This window comes from Schistocerca gregaria, chromosome 4, assembly GCF_023897955.1.
Source record: "Schistocerca gregaria isolate iqSchGreg1 chromosome 4, iqSchGreg1.2, whole genome shotgun sequence".
Classification (NCBI taxonomy): Eukaryota; Metazoa; Arthropoda; class Insecta; order Orthoptera; family Acrididae; genus Schistocerca; species Schistocerca gregaria.
The window spans coordinates 458222506-458237413 of NC_064923.1; the positions used below are offsets into that span (position 1 = coordinate 458222506).

A 14908-nucleotide genomic window follows, 5' to 3' on the forward strand; every position below is an offset into this window, starting at 1 on the left:
TAACATCCCTATTTCCTCTCAACTGCTGTTCAATCATTCTGCCGAACACCTTATCCTGATCATGTATTTTACTGTCCTAGCAGTCGTAAGTGTCACCATCTATACCCATCCCAATCATACAATCCCTTACAGTTTCCTTTCTTGCACTGAACAGTCTTTCTCTATCTTCTTTACTGCCTCCATCATGAATATCCATAGACGTTTCCATACTCAACTTATCCAGTAGCATCAGTTCAGCACCTTCCATATAGGAGACCTAGTCCCCGTTCCTCGGCACGGTGATCCTCTCGGTGACTCCACTTCTTGTACCTTCGTACCATCTGCCAGTCTCTTAAGACACCTAAAATCAGAAGTCCTCAAAGAGTTGGAAGCGATCGCTATCAAGTCAACTGCCAATCATAAACCATGATCCCAACGATCATACCCAACCACACAGCAACCCATCAACAGTGATCCAAGACTACTACAACGCCAGCTGGCATGACCTTTGGGAGTGTATTCACATCCAGATCAGAACACACACTGTCTCCTTTCAAACCTGTCTCTAACACTGTTTTCTTCCTGGAGGAGATTAAAACAGAGAAAATGCAAAAATGGAATTTAAGGACATGGGACCTGGATACACCGGCTAAACCAGAGGTTGTACAGAGTTTCAGGGAGAGTATAATGGAACAATTGACAAGAATGGAGGAAAGAAATACAGTAGAAGAAGAATGGGTAGCTTTGAGGGCTGAAGTAGTAAAGGCAGCAGGGGATCAAGTAGGTAAAATGACGAGGGCTAGTAGAAATCCTTGGGTAACAGAAGAAATATTGAATTTAATTGATGAAAGAAGAAAATATAAAAATACCCTTGGACATCAAGAATAATATAATAATTCCAATCCCAAAGAAAGCAGGTGTTGACAGATGTGAAAATAACCAAACTATTAGCTTTATAAATCACGGCTACAAAATACTAACGCGAATTCTTTACAGACGAATGGAAAAACTGGTAGAAGGCGACCTCGTGGAAATCGGTTTGGATTCTTTAGAGATATTGGAACACCTGAGGCAATACTGACCCTACGACATGTCTTAGAAGCTAGATTAAGAAAAGGCAAAACCTACGTATCTAGCATTTGTAGCATTTGTAGACTAAGAGAAAGCTTTTGACAATTTGACTGGAATATTCTCTTTCAAATTCTGAAGGTGGCAGGGGTAAAACACAGGGAGCAAAAGGCTATTTACAATTTGTACAGAAACCAGATGGCAGTAATAAGAGTCGAGGGACATGAAAGGGAAGCAGTGGTTGGGAAGGGGGTGAGACAAGGTAGTAGCCTCTCTCCGAGGTTATTCAATATGTATACTGAGCAAGCAGTAAAGGAAACAAAAGAAAAATTCGGAGTAGGTATTAAAATCCATGGAGAAGAAATAAAAACTTTAAGGTTCACCTATGACATTGTAATTCTGTCAGAGACAGCAAAGGACTTGGAAGAGTAGTTGAAAGAATGGACAGTGTCTTGAAAGGAGGATGTAAGATGAACATCAACAAAAGCAAAACGAGGATAATGGAATGTAGTCGAGTTAATTCGGGTGACGCTGAGGGAATTGGATTAGGGAATGAGACACTTAAGGCAGTAAAGGTGTTTAGTAAAGGAGTTTTGCTATTTGTGGAGCAAAATAACTAATGATGGTCGAAGTAAGGAGGATATAAAATGTAGACTGGCAATGGCAAAGAAAGCGTTTCTGAAGAAGTGAAATTTTTTAACATCGAGTTTGGATTTAAGTGCCAGGAAGTCGTTTGTGAGAGTGTTTATATGGAGTGTAGCCATGTATGGAAGTGAAACATGGACGATAAATAGTTTGGGCAAGAACGGAATAGAAGGTTTCGAGATGTGGTACTACAGAAGAATGCTGAAGATTAGATGGGTAGATCACATAACTAATGAGGAGGTATTGAATAGAGTTGGGGAGTAGAGGAGTTTGTGGCACAACTTGACTAGAAGAAGGGATCGGTTGTTAGGACATGTTCTGTGGCATCAAAGGATCACCAATTTAGTATTGGAGGGCAGCGTGGAGGGTAAAAATCGGAGAGGGAGACCAAGAGATGAATACACTAAGCAGATTCTTAAGGATGTGGGCTGCAGTACGTACTGGGAGATGAAGAAGCTTGCACAGGATAGAGTAGCATGGAGAGCTGCATCAAACCAGTCGCAGGACTGAAGACCTCAACAACAACATGACTGTGGTATTTGTATACACCGCGCACCGTTTTTCTGCAGACACACAAATCTGTACGAATCCTGTCGTCATTTGGACGTTCTCTTCTGAACCGGGAGTGCCTATACTCACTCAAGATTTTCCGAATTGTGTTGAAAAATAATGGTGTTTTCCGTCCTCAATCTACTTATTGGGCACAAACTTCTCGAGAGCGTGATTTGAAATCGGTTTAAACTTCGCCTATAATTTTGCTACGTTCATTGTACTGTAACTAAATTATGTCAGTTCATTGTCTAAGTGAGGTACTAGCTCTCCTAGCCTTCTTGATTGATTTATTAGCTTTAGTAACCATAGTCGCTGTGATAGCATCATGGTCACTAAACCCCTTTATCTGTACTGACACCGACGATAGCTTTCTTTTAAGTCATGAGTCTTCTGAGCGGTTTGATGCTGCCTGCCAAATATTCCTCTCCTGTGCCACCGTTTCATCTCAGAGTCGCAATCTCTACCTACATCCTCAATTATTTGCTGCATGTATTCTAAACTATGTCTCCCTCTGCTATAGTGTTTATCCTCTACACCTTGCTTGAGACTTCACACAGGGAACAGTTTTTTAATCGGACGGCAGCCACAGCACACGCTTTGACACTTTGACAACTCACGGGACGTTTGTAGCTTATGTTGTCAGTTGCTATTTTCGTGGCGAACACACGAGAGAGTGTCGGCTTTTGTCACTACAGGGCCCAGTACTTCCCTGAATAACATCTACGAAGGGCATTTTGTTGCTGGTCATAGGCCGACAAGAGAATATTTTAATCGGAATGTGTACAGTTTACGACTGCCAGACACAGACATAATTTTCACCTTAGACAATGGTCTTTTTATCATTTGATGATGGTTTCTTTATCAGTTGAGGAGTGCTGAAATATCTACCTAGCCACGCCAATTGTTGTACTGCCGCATTCTGTAACCTACGACATAGCATTTATATTTGCGCCAAAGATGCAACTCAAAAGTTGCGTGAAGGGTTTGTGGATTTATAAGTGACCTGAACAAATACAGCTACAGTGGACCATTGGACATTTCATTCAGTTTCATTTTAATAGTTTTAATATTTGTATCTTAAAAAAAACTGTTCGCTGTATGAATTATCAAGCCATCGTATATGACTATTTTAGCTATGGTTGCCCCAGTACTAAAATTATTTGTAATATGGAAGTTATTCCGTGATGTCTTAACAGATGTCCTACCATCCTGTCCCCTCTTCTTGTCAGTGTTTTCCATACATTCCTTATCTCACCGATTCTGCTGAGAACCTCCTTATTGCTTACCTTATCAGTCCATCTATTTTTCAACATTCTTCTGTAGCACCAAATCTTAAATGCTTCGATTCTCTTCTTTTCCGGTTTTCCCACAGTCCATGTTTCACTATCATGCAATACTGTGCATAAGACGAAAATTCTGAACAATTTCTCTCTCAAATTAAAGCTTATGTGTGATAGGAGTAGACTTCTCTTGGCCGGGAATGCCCTTTTTGCCAGTGCTAGTCTGCTTTTTAAGTCCTCCTTGCTTCATCCGTCATTGGTTATTTTGCTGTCTAGGCAGGAGTATTCCCTAACTTCATCTACTTCATGATCACTAATTCTGATGTTAAGTTTCTCGCTGTTCTTGTTTCTGCTATTTGCCATTACTTTCCAATGTCTTCGATTGCTTCTCAATCCATATTCTGTATCCATTAGACTGTCCATTCCATTCAGCAGATCCTATAATTGTCCTTCACTCTCACTGAGGACAGCAATGTCGTCAACGAATCTCGTCGTTGGTATCCTTTCACCCTGAATCCCTGTCTTACATCCTTTTTAATCCGAGCACTTCGTTCTTGGTCTTCCACTCTTTCTGTTCGCTCTTGGTTCTTGTATATGTTGTACAGCCTTTCCCTATTTTTCTCACGATATCGAACATCTTGCACCATTTGACATTATCGAACACTTTTTCCAAGTCGACAAATCCTCAGAACCTGTCTAGAGTTTTCTTTAGCTTTACTTTCTTTATGAATCGTAACGTCAGAACTGCCTTTCTGGTGCCTTTACATTTCCTAAAGCAAACTGATAGTAATCGAACATATCCTCAATTTTCTTTTCCATTCTTCTGTGTATTATTCTTGACAGCAACGTGGATGCATGAGCTGTTAAGCTGATTATTCGATAATTCTCGCACTTGTCACCTCTGGCAGTCTGTGGAATTGTGTGGATGATGTCTTTCCGAAAGTTAGATGGTATAGCGTCAAACTCATATGTCCCACACACCAACGTGAATAGTCGTGTTGTTACCACTTCTCCAAATGATTTTAGAAATTCTGATGGAATGTTATCTATATCTTCCACCTTATTGGGCGTTAAGTCTTCCAAGGCTCTTTTAAATTCTGATTGTAATACTGGATCGCCTGTCTCTTCTATATCGACTGCTGTTTGTAGCTACAAGGTCTAAAACATTTCCATTGCGTGTGAACAGTCGAACTAGCTGCTCAAGACAGTTTTCGGAAAACGTGTTTAAAAGTATCTCGTAAGACTATCTACCCCTATCCACTGCATTGAATGCATAGTCGTCCCAGTCTATATTTGGTAGGTTAAATTCACCTCGATTTGGGTGTTTGCGCGCTACTGACCTTAGAAATTTTCAAAATGAATGAAACTGTCACAAAGCAGCCGGGAGGCCGGTGGAACCATCCAACAATCAATTTGATTTCACTTAGACCTGTTATACGAGTCGAGATAACTTCACAGTCACATTAAAATTCGACATCTATTGAGACAATATTTTTGTCAACCGCAGTGAACGCTCCTCCTCCTATGACACCTAATCTGTCTTTCCTATGTCTGTTTCATGCCTCGCTAAATATCTGAGAGCTTTCTATTTCGCGTTTCTGACAGCTCTCGGTCCAGAGTATAATTTGAGCGCGAGAAATTTCGTGTAGGTTACTAAATTCTGGGATTTTGTTATGAATACTTCGACGATTTACTGATCACATTTAGACAGTCGAAGTGTCTTTACTCTCAACGCTGCCTGATTTCCCTGTCTGTGTGTCCACGGGCGCGTGTTTATCAGAGTACCTCAAACTACTATCTAAAACTCCACTGTGCACTCCACACGTACTCTGCTACCTGAATAGACGCTTCCTTTGTGTAGTGAACCGCTGACATATGAGGGGGAGTCTTGAACCTCTCCATGTGATAACGTAGGCCCAGAAATCTGCAGCCAAGACCATCACACAGTCGACGAAGCCTTTCGTTGAGAACTTCCACTCGACTCCAAACCAATATATCAATCCACCCTGAGTGTGAGGCCAGCAGCTTTCACCACTTTCAGTAGCTGTATGAAATAAGGATGGTCTCAGGCCCCAAGCAACATGTGTCACTCGTGCCTACATGAACCAAAACTTGCAGGTGACTGCACCCTGTACGCTCGATAATTGTAGCTAAGGCCTCCTCCACATTTCGGATGAGGCTCCCTGGCAGACTAGCTGAATAGACGATGGCTTTCTTTCTGGATCTGAACGCCACTTCCCTAAGAGACTCCTTAATGCGCCAAACATTTGACCTCGCAATGACTAGTTAACCCCCCTCCCCCGTGTGCTTGCTTGGACCCAGCTGAAGGAGCGGCCATCTGTCCACTTCCAGGGTGAATGGGCGAGGCCAGAGGGCCAGCCCCCGCATTCGACCGCCGCCTCGAGACAGGGAAACACGTTACCATCCGCCACTCACCCCATGGAAAGGGCAGATCCACTGCGTCGAGTACAATGGAAGGTGCGTCGGCAGAAGAGCCCTTGGGCGAAACAAGTGACACCTGAGGTGTGCCACGCGAGACGCCAGACTTTCTGTCACCGCTGCACCGAGGCAGCATCTTGAAACGACTGATGGTAGCCAAAAGCCGCTTCAGCTGTTCGCGAATTGCGGCCAGCTTCGCCTGGGTCAGCACACAGCGTGCACACATCTTATCTTACCAGCACTACGAAGGTGACACCTTCCAGTGGAACCAATGATACCCTCCATAAATCCCGCAAAATCCAGGCAATAGTTGTACAAATCTGAGCATTCTGTCCCCCAGATCTTAACTGACAGCACACGACCATCCAATTCACACGACTAAAAAATGCCTAAGACTAATGCTATGTCTAAAGCTAATAATGAACTCCCACCTGCTAACCAGCTGAAAGAGATCCCACTTAAAATAAAACTACTAAATAGCCGATTATGTCCCTTGACAATCATATAAATCTCTTAACCATCTCATCCTTATCTATATCAACGTAGTATGGACATTTGCTTCTCCCAAGTTTTACAACGTCCTTCCAGTCCTTCAATGAGATGCAGTCTACCCTTGTTTCTGTACCTGAGTATCTTCCCTGCTCATATTCTGTGCCAGCTCATAAAGTTCCGAAGCCTTCTCAGACTTAAGACACTCTCACCTCTGCTGCATCTCCCATAAATGTATATTTCAACACTCCTTAATTTCCCTCGTCCTTTAGAACCCTAGCCTGCTGCTGCACTCCATCAACATGTCCCATCTTCTCTCAATAACCAAACACCTCATGTCGTTTCCCTATCTAAATGCAGCCGTGTTCGCCTACATATCGTGAACTCATCCTGAATCCTATCCTTCGTTCCAACTAGTCTACCCTGTTCATCCCATCCCGAAATAAGGCTCCAACGCAACCTTCCCTTGCTGGCATACCACTTGTCTTCTAACACCCACATCCCACCTCTCAGTTCTTTCCCGCAGCGATATCGCACAGCCTTTTCCATATCACTTCTTACATCCCAATCCCTACCGACAGCTATCAGAAACCCCTCGCATATTATGATCATAATAAAGAGAATATATCTCACATCACGATCTTGTAATAAACACCATCACATATCCTTTCAGAAATTATTATCCTTACAAATATTATTTAAATAATTCGTTAGTTGACCACATTTGCCAAATCTCTGAAAGCCCTGGTCTCCAGGTTCCGATCAGGTCCGACGAAAAACTATTAATTTAAATTCAGAACCTTAATTCATTGATCAAAACATATATTTGGGATGCGACAGATACTTCAAATAATGCTGACTTGTAACTGTTGCTCATAAGCGTTCGTTTACCCCGTTGGGTTGTACCTCACCGTGAGTTTTTCATGTTATAGAGATTTGCACTCCGAACCGGATGGTTAAGCCAAACTCCATTCCGGTGTGCACAATGTTTCGTTGTAATGCATAATGGCGGTCGCCAATGTATGATCACAGATTACAGCAAACGCTAAATGGAGAAATTGAGCATCAAAAAAATGGATCTCACTCCGTAATGTCTGAGCTTTTGAATGTGTTCAGTATTCAGCGCCTCTCGAGGGGTGGCGATCCTTACCGTCAATAAAATGAGTGTTTCGTCTTACAACTGTCTCATTACTTCTTATACAATGTTATGGTCGTTCTTATACAAAGTGGTGGTCGAGCTGGAGATGCTTCTGTCACGTATGATAGCCTTTAAAATTTACTACAGTAGCGCTCTGATGGTTAATATAACATATTTGTGAGATATTTTACTGTAAAAACACGGCTATTGCGTATGACGAGAAAGGGCTATAATATCAGCAAACTACTTATCTACTTATGTGGCAATGAAACTACACAGGAAACTAACGTTGAAGCCTGATTATTCTTGTTTTAGAACCAGACAGTCAGTCTTCTGTGCCGACCGTGGTGGCCGAGCGGTTCTAGGCGCTACAGTCTGGAACCGCGCGACCGCTACGGTCGCAGATTGGAATCCAGCCTCGGGCATGGATGTGTGTGATGTCCTTAGGTTAGTTAGGTTTAAGTAGTTCTAAGTTCTAGGCGAGTGATGACCTCAGAAAGTAAGTCCCATAGTGCTCAGAGCCATTTGAACCATTTTGAATCAGTCTTCTGTGAGTATTTCTATAAACATTTGGAAATATAATGTCACATTGCGACTATCTATTCCATTGAAGAGCATATTTCTGTCCGTCTCAACTGACGTCTCGTACCTATCTGGAAGATAGAAACGTTGTTCGACTAGCACTAAATCGGTTCTGTTGTTGGTTGCAAGAATTTGCAGAAACTTTCACTGCATTTTTAATTGTTACTCTTAATACAGGTATTATAATACAACTTTTTAAGTATAAAATAGTGTATAAAACTGTGCAATAGGAAAGAGATACCAATGACTGAAGTGATTTCCCGTTGCAGGTAGGGGCCCTCGCGGCTTGTTTCCTTGCTCGACGGGGCTATCAGGTGGACGTCTATGAAGCTAGAGAAGGTGAGTGAGCTCAAAAAATACTGTTCCATTATCTTAATACTATGAAGACGGTACAGCGGCAGCGAAATATCTTGGAAGCTCTGACAAATAATTTGTGTACTGACAGTGTTGCAGTCTGGAACACATGAGCCGAGTTCTTGAAATGAAACGGATCGAACAAATTGGAATTAGCGATGTAAGTGACGCTTATTGGAAAGGTATCCGTTCATATCTTGAACTGGGCATTCAGAGATTTTCGCGGTTTCCCAAACAGAATGAAGTTGCTATTGTTTTCAATGAGGCCACTATCTATGCACGCCATCATATTATCGCATTGGTAACTGCTTGAGAGATATAACTGGGCATGTGTTTACAAACTGCCACTGACTTCAGTATCAAATATTGTCCTAGTTATTATAAATGTATCTGAAATTTTTAACTTTCCGATTAAGTCCCCACATGAAAAAATTTTACCCATGACCCTTTGGTCTGGGTGAAAGAAGTTTTTCAAAAGTGAAGTTGATAAAGATATACCTGTGATCAACACTTTCTCGAAAATGATTGTATGGACTTCACGGGTAGCAACTGAAAGCGAAAACTCGAAGTCAGTCGATTCAGATTCTATTCTGAAAGATTTTACTAGGCTAAATGCTGGAAAACTTTTAATAACATGTTTCTACTCAATTGAAAATTATCATTAATTATATTGAACAACTGTAGGAATTACAGGTGACCTTTAAATAAAACTTCTCTCTTTCGTATCACACAGAAATTGTGTTTCTATTTTCAGTTGCATACAAAAATATTTGACTATGTTTATCAATTTTCAGCAATTTTTGTGGCCCACTTTCTAAAATTTAATGCGTACTGTAAATTTTTTCTTCGCATTTAACATGTAGCTCGCGTAGTTAAAGAGAGACCTATGTCAAACTCATCGATATAAAATTAGATGATTTTTTTTGTATTAAGATCCGTTATTAATGTAAGAAATTACAAATATTTTTTTTATTCTTTCCACTTACTTTAACAGATACTACATTTTTATTGAAGCCGAAACAATGCAACAGGACTAATTACTTCTGCTTTCACTAAATGTTTTAAAGATCTCAAGGATTACCTGAATGCAAATGAACTGTTTCTTTTCATATTCATCTTGAGGTTGAAGTTACTGGATCCGTGTTCGCTTGGAACAAACAGTTTTTTCTTCCTTCATTCAGAAATGTTTCGCAGCATCATCAGTGGATTTTTATTTTTTATTTTTTCTTGTTACCACTTACTATGGTTCTTTTTACTTTGCATGACAGTTGTTTTCCTTTCACAGTTTGTCATATTTTCTGGTTTTCTCCATTATCATTCACTGTGAAAACTGCACTTTTTTAACGTCCACTGTCACTGTTTGAAAAGCTCTGAGACGGTAATTGAGAAACCAGAAAAACTGGCAAACTGTGAAAGGAAAACTACTGTAGTGTGAAACATAAAAAAAAACTGCAAAAGTCACAGCATGTGGTATCAAGAAAGAAAATGAAAATTCACTGACGAAGCTGTTAAGTTAAGCGAAATCTGTCTGCCCAAGGCGGATCACAACGAAAAAATAAACGTTTATTTTAATATTTAAAACTGGAATAAGATTCTAAAATTTGTGTATGTGACAGAGGAATATGTATGTAGTGCTTATTTCAAAATAAAAAATAACCCATTTGTATGACCAGTAGATTGCTATTAATTTTAAAAGGCCTTACCAAGTGCTCAAGGAAAGGCAACTAACGTGTGAGTGATCGTGGAGGGGGGCAAATGGGCCGACAAATGTCTCAGGGAGGGGAGAGGCGGGGGGGGGGGGGAGGGGGAGTGGGAAGGAAGCGCCAAATAGTATAATGCTTGTGTAAAACGTGTTTCCAAACCGGCCCTGTTACATGTAACAGTCTTATAGAAAGAATATGTTCCTGCTTTAGCTGCCTTAATCCTCGTTTACGTTTCGTTACCTTCTGAGCGATCTGGAACTAGAATGATCAAAACCCTGCGTTCTCTTAACGTTAATACGCTAAATTTAGCAACCAAGGAAACGAAAGACAAAAAATTAAACACGCTTAGAGAGTAGAGATTCACAATATCTTGTTTACATGTTACCGACAGTACAGAGCCAAAAGTAAGACAAAACATCAAATCTCGGCGTAACAGCAAAAGTGGTCGTGATTTGCAAACACGCAAGAGTAAATAAAACTCGAAATCAAAATCTTCAAAATATTTTTCAGAACAATTTCAAGGAGTAGCTATCCTTTGAAAGCAAAAATTTGGTTTTTCTTAACCACTGTCATATAGTAAACTTGTTAGTAGCAGTATTTTCGCAAGCTATCGAGTAAACGTGTTTGCAGTAACAGAAGTAACTGTCAATTAGAAACGATTATAGTAGAAAATGAAAGTAAAGATCTTACAAAGTGTGATAACAATTGACCGACTCCTTGTCAGATTCTTCCTCAATGACGATTAACAATTCGATACTCCCCAAAACTCGCTGCATTCGATTGAGTGGGGACTATATGATTACCAGAATACTTTCCGCTTACGGGGTGTGGAAGAAGAGAGAGAGAGAGATACGTGTACGTGATAAACCCTTTTCCTCGAAAACTTATCTCCTTCATATCCCCTCTGTGTTACCACAGATGACGTGTAACTGATCTCATTTGTACTAAGGTATTAGTACATGCTAGGTGCGTACTTGCTTCCACCGCGCTGAGTGGAATGCATAAGTTATAATTAATGTTCACCAACCTGCAGTCTTCAATAGTTGTCCCCTGCGCAGAAAACAGCGACTAGGTCATGGTTCAGTTATGTTGAGGCTGTAACAAACTCTTAGCGAGGAATTGATATTGCATAAACAGTTAAATCTTCAGTTAGTTTATTTATATGGGATGCCACTCGCTTTTTTTATTAGCACAATTATAATCCACTTTTTGAAACACAAATAATCTCCATTCTTCACACTTTTATAGAAAATAAACAAAACAATGAACTGCGTAATGTGTAATTACTATCAAATTGTTCTCAGTTATATGTCCAAACAACCAGAGATTGCTAATTAAGTTCTGTCTTCCGAGACTGCCGAACCATATCCGGTCTTACAACCGAACCACTTCGCCCGCCATCCAAGATAGGTGCGATTCGAAGATCTCCGAAGTGCTTCGTCTGCCTTTTCGTTTAGCAGCTGTTTGTTATTCTGCTGCTAATCAACACTTTCGAGATAATGTGATAATAGCCTGCTATTGAGAGATGTTTTTATGTGAAATGCGAGTAAATTCTCTGTTTAGTTTTTCTAATTTTAGTAACAGAGTTTTATGATTTTGATGCGCTGTTTCCGAACGCAACAGCCAATCGTGTAGGAGGATCACGATTTAGTCGGCCTTTCTCACGATACCCGTACCGAACAAACCATCTGTCACCGGTACCACACACCACATTACGTCATCTTCTCACTGCTGTCTTATGTACTACTGTGATAACAGCTTCTAGTAGCTGAATACGATGGCTGCGAAGCCAGGAACATTACACGCTCACTGGCTTTTATTCGCCACCTGCAACTGGTCATATGTTAGACAGCAGCTGAATACGTTCTGTAAGCTTGTAGATTGCGTGAACTGACCGATCGGCGTATCCGATCGGCGTATCTGTCAAGGTAACGTTGATTTATTACTAGGCTGCCGAACGGTTCGGTGACCAGTACGTGTCATTGTCGAACGGGACCGCACGTAATGAGATAAATGAACAGGTAATCCAATTTTGTTGAATTTTCTGGTTTTCCGCACGAAATTTAGCGCTCCCACACCAAACTTCGTGGTGCTAGTTGGTTGGACGAGCACAGTGGGAGCCTCATGCGATTACAGTTGCTTCCCAAAGGAAAGGATCTCGTAGGCAGAAGACACAAACACGAGGGTAGGAGGACTCACGTACCTCTCAAGTTTAATTCCTAAACAACCTTTCTTCGGTTGTTTTTTTTCGGTCAGTGTTTGTACTCCCTCTGTGCCAGAGCCCTTGGTGGGTAGCCTGTCTGTAACGTCCGCGGTAGGCCGCTGATGGAGACTGTTTGTATTCGTAAAGTAGGTGTTGTCCACGCGTTGCTGTGGCTCAGTCTGACATGACAAAGAAAGGAAAGAGAAAGCACACATTTTTGACATGTATTGGGGTTGGATATTCGTCCGAATCTCCTTCTTTCCCTTGTCTCTGTCCATCTCCTCCTTCTTCTCACTTTGGCCATCTCCTACTTCTTTCCCCTCTGGCTGTCCATTGTCTCCTCCCCACTCTCCCTCCATCTCCTCCTGCCCCCTCTCTCTTCCCGTCTCTCTGTCCATCACCTCCTCCCTCCTCCTTCTTTTCATCTTCTCCTCCCCCCTATATCTCTCCCTGCCTCCTCTCTCTCCCCCTCTCCCCTTCCCTCACTCCCCATGTCCTCCAGCCCCCCTCTCTCTGTCCATTTCGTCCTGCCCCCTCTCTGTGTCCATCTCCTCCACTCCGGTTTCTATGTCAATTTCCTCTATCTTTCTGTCCATCCATTCTTCCCTCCTCTCTCTCACCTTCATCTTCGCTTTTTGTTACTGCAAATCAGATTCTCTAGTAGTATTCTAATCATAAGCCGATAAGCAAATAGAAATTTCCCATATGCTAACAATGTGTCATTCGTGTATTTTATGTATTTATCGAATATAGGGTGTTTCACAATTCATGTCATACACTCCTCGAGGTCATAGAGAGACTTAATAGACTAAGTTTTATGCAGGAACCCATGTCCGAAAACATCATCCAACGATGCTACAGAACGTCATAGTTATAGACACAGGCGACTGTAGATTTGTTCATTACCCTATATATATACATACACTTAAGGGCTCAGGCGCTTGTAACTTTGGGTGACGTTTCCGGGTATGGGTTCCTACGTAAAACTTGATCTACTACGGGCCATCTAGAAGTGTGTAACATGGATTGCGAAACACCTTGAGTATTAAAAATATAGAACCTGTATGTTTCCATACGTTAATAGCAGTACATGTAAAAAATTGAAGGGAATCGGTCAAGAGGTTTCCGAGATTTTTTGTAATAACATTTGCCCATTACATATTAAATATTTATTTATGTATTGCATATATTAAAAGTAGGTGCATAAAAACACGCGCGTAGTTGCAGGCAACGTTGGGTCAAAATTGCGAATAAATCGGTAAAAAACTTTCGGAGGTTTGAGATTTCTTCCACCGTTATGCAGAATACGTCACCCATAAAGGGTTAAAGTTGACAAAGGCCTTGTACCCGCTCTTCTCCAGCCGAGAGCTGAATTTAGATACCAAGCTCCGGCTGTATCACTCCGTTGTCCTACCCTCACTAACGTATGGTTCCTCTGCGGGGGCCACGATTAGGACGTCCCGGATGCTGACGCTGCAGCGCCTACAGGATAAAGTTTTCAGGTGGAGTCTTTACGCCACTCCTCTCACTAGGATTGTCACTCTGCATGAGGAGACAAATACGGCCCTTCTCAAGACGACCATTCGCCGTAAGGCTTGCCAACTATACACTAAAGTGGATTGCCTCAGTGACCCGGTCGCAGGACTACAAACCATGGGCACCACAGTTCCACGGGACTGGCACCGCCACCCCGTTCCTCTCACCATCCTGGAGGACTCGGATTCGGGCTATGACTGACGATAGGCCCAATACGACCAAGTTTTTCTGTCCGTTTTCGTACAGTCACCAGCAGTGCCCTGTTCATGTCCAATCACTTTCTTCTTTCACGATAGAGTTCGCGCATTACTGCACCCCTCCTCTGTACTTCCACCGTCGGAGGGTGGCACAGAACTTAAAACTTCCACCGCCACACATTCAACGTGCTATGCTCCGCTGTTATTCAGTTGTTGCGTTGTCTCCTCTCACTTGTCCACCGAGACAGCTGGACCGGATCTGAACCGGTGACGCTGTGTATTAATCAACTGCAACAACAACAACAACAAAATTAGGCAAAGGTAACGAACAAAACGAAAATGTTATCCCCAAAAATTTACTTCACTGCACCCAGTGTTTTTTTCTTTATTGTTAATTGTTGTTGTTGTTGTTGTTGGGGTCTTCAGTCCTGAGACTGGTTTGATGCAGCTCTCCATGCTACTCTATCCTGTGCAAGCTTCTTCATCTCCCAGTACCTACTGCAACCTACATCATTCTGAATCTGCTTAGTGTATTCATCTCTTGGTCTCCCTCTACGATTTTTACCCTCCACGCTGCCCTCCAATACTAAACTGGTGATCCCTTGATGTCTCAGAACATGTGCTACCAACCGATCCCTTCTTCTAGTCAAGTTGTGCCACAAACTCCTCTTCTCCCCAATCCTATTCAATACTTCCTCATTAGTTATGTGATCTACCCTTCTAATATTCAGCATTCTTCTGTA

At 41.8% G+C, this 14908-nt stretch overlaps 1 protein-coding gene across 1 annotated transcript in view; it reads left to right on the forward strand.

The window, feature by feature from the left end:
* Positions 1-14908, forward strand: part of LOC126267269 (kynurenine 3-monooxygenase) — a 164403-nt gene that overhangs the window by 24984 nt on the left and 124511 nt on the right. The window contains exon 2 of the mRNA XM_049972335.1: positions 8442-8511. Within this exon, the coding sequence (XP_049828292.1) occupies positions 8442-8511 (70 nt within the window). The remainder of the gene's footprint in view (positions 1-8441; positions 8512-14908) is intronic.